At 67.7% G+C, this 610-nt stretch overlaps 1 protein-coding gene across 1 annotated transcript in view; it reads right to left on the bottom strand.

Moving 5' to 3' along the window:
• The window catches only part of ADCY1 (adenylate cyclase 1), a 171,902-nt gene that overhangs the window by 160,800 nt on the left and 10,492 nt on the right, over positions 1–610 (bottom strand). The window contains exon 2 of the mRNA XM_009285327.2: positions 88–606. Coding sequence (XP_009283602.1) covers positions 88–606 — 519 coding nt within the window. The remainder of the gene's footprint in view (positions 1–87; positions 607–610) is intronic.

Below are 610 nucleotides of genomic sequence, written 5' to 3'. Positions count from 1 at the left end.
GCGCCTCTCCGCGCTTACCCGCCCGCCCCCCGGGCACGCACCGCGCGGCTGAGCGGCCCGGCCCGGCCCGGCCCGGCCCGGCCCGGCCCGGCCCGACGATGAGGTGGGAGACGGACACCACCAGCCCGAAGACGATGGCCAGCAGGGTCCGGACGGGCAGCAGCGAGTAGGAGACGAAGGTGACCAGCATGAGCTGCCACATGCCCTGCTCGGGGGCGCTGGGGGGCTCCATGCCGTAGGCGCCGAGCGAGAAGGGGCAGCAGAGGAAGGAGAAGGTGAAGCTGAAGAGCAAGGTGAGCTTGACGATCTGCTGCAGCTGGGTGACCTGCAGGTACTTGACATTGGTGACGATGAAGAGGGAGAGGAAGATGATGCAGTGCACCGGGTGCGAGCCTTTGGAGATGGTCAGGCTGGGGCCGGAGAGCAGCTCCAACAGGGCCAGGCTGGCGGTGAGCACAATGAGGACGGCCAGCGCCTTCAGAGTGGACGTCTGCTCCAGCTTCAGGTTGTAGCTCTGGAAGAGAGCCTCCAGCTCCTTGCAGTCAAACTCGTCCTCGCAGGCGATGGCATCCAGCAGCAGCAAGGGAGGGGGGTCCCCCAGCCCGGCTCC

This window comes from Aptenodytes forsteri, unplaced genomic scaffold (genome assembly GCF_000699145.1).
Source record: "Aptenodytes forsteri isolate BGI_AS27 unplaced genomic scaffold, ASM69914v1 Scaffold44, whole genome shotgun sequence".
Lineage (NCBI taxonomy): Eukaryota > Metazoa > Chordata > Aves > Sphenisciformes > Spheniscidae > Aptenodytes > Aptenodytes forsteri.
The sequence above is the reverse complement of the archived record's forward strand: the minus strand, read 5'-3'. Positions and strand labels throughout refer to the sequence as shown.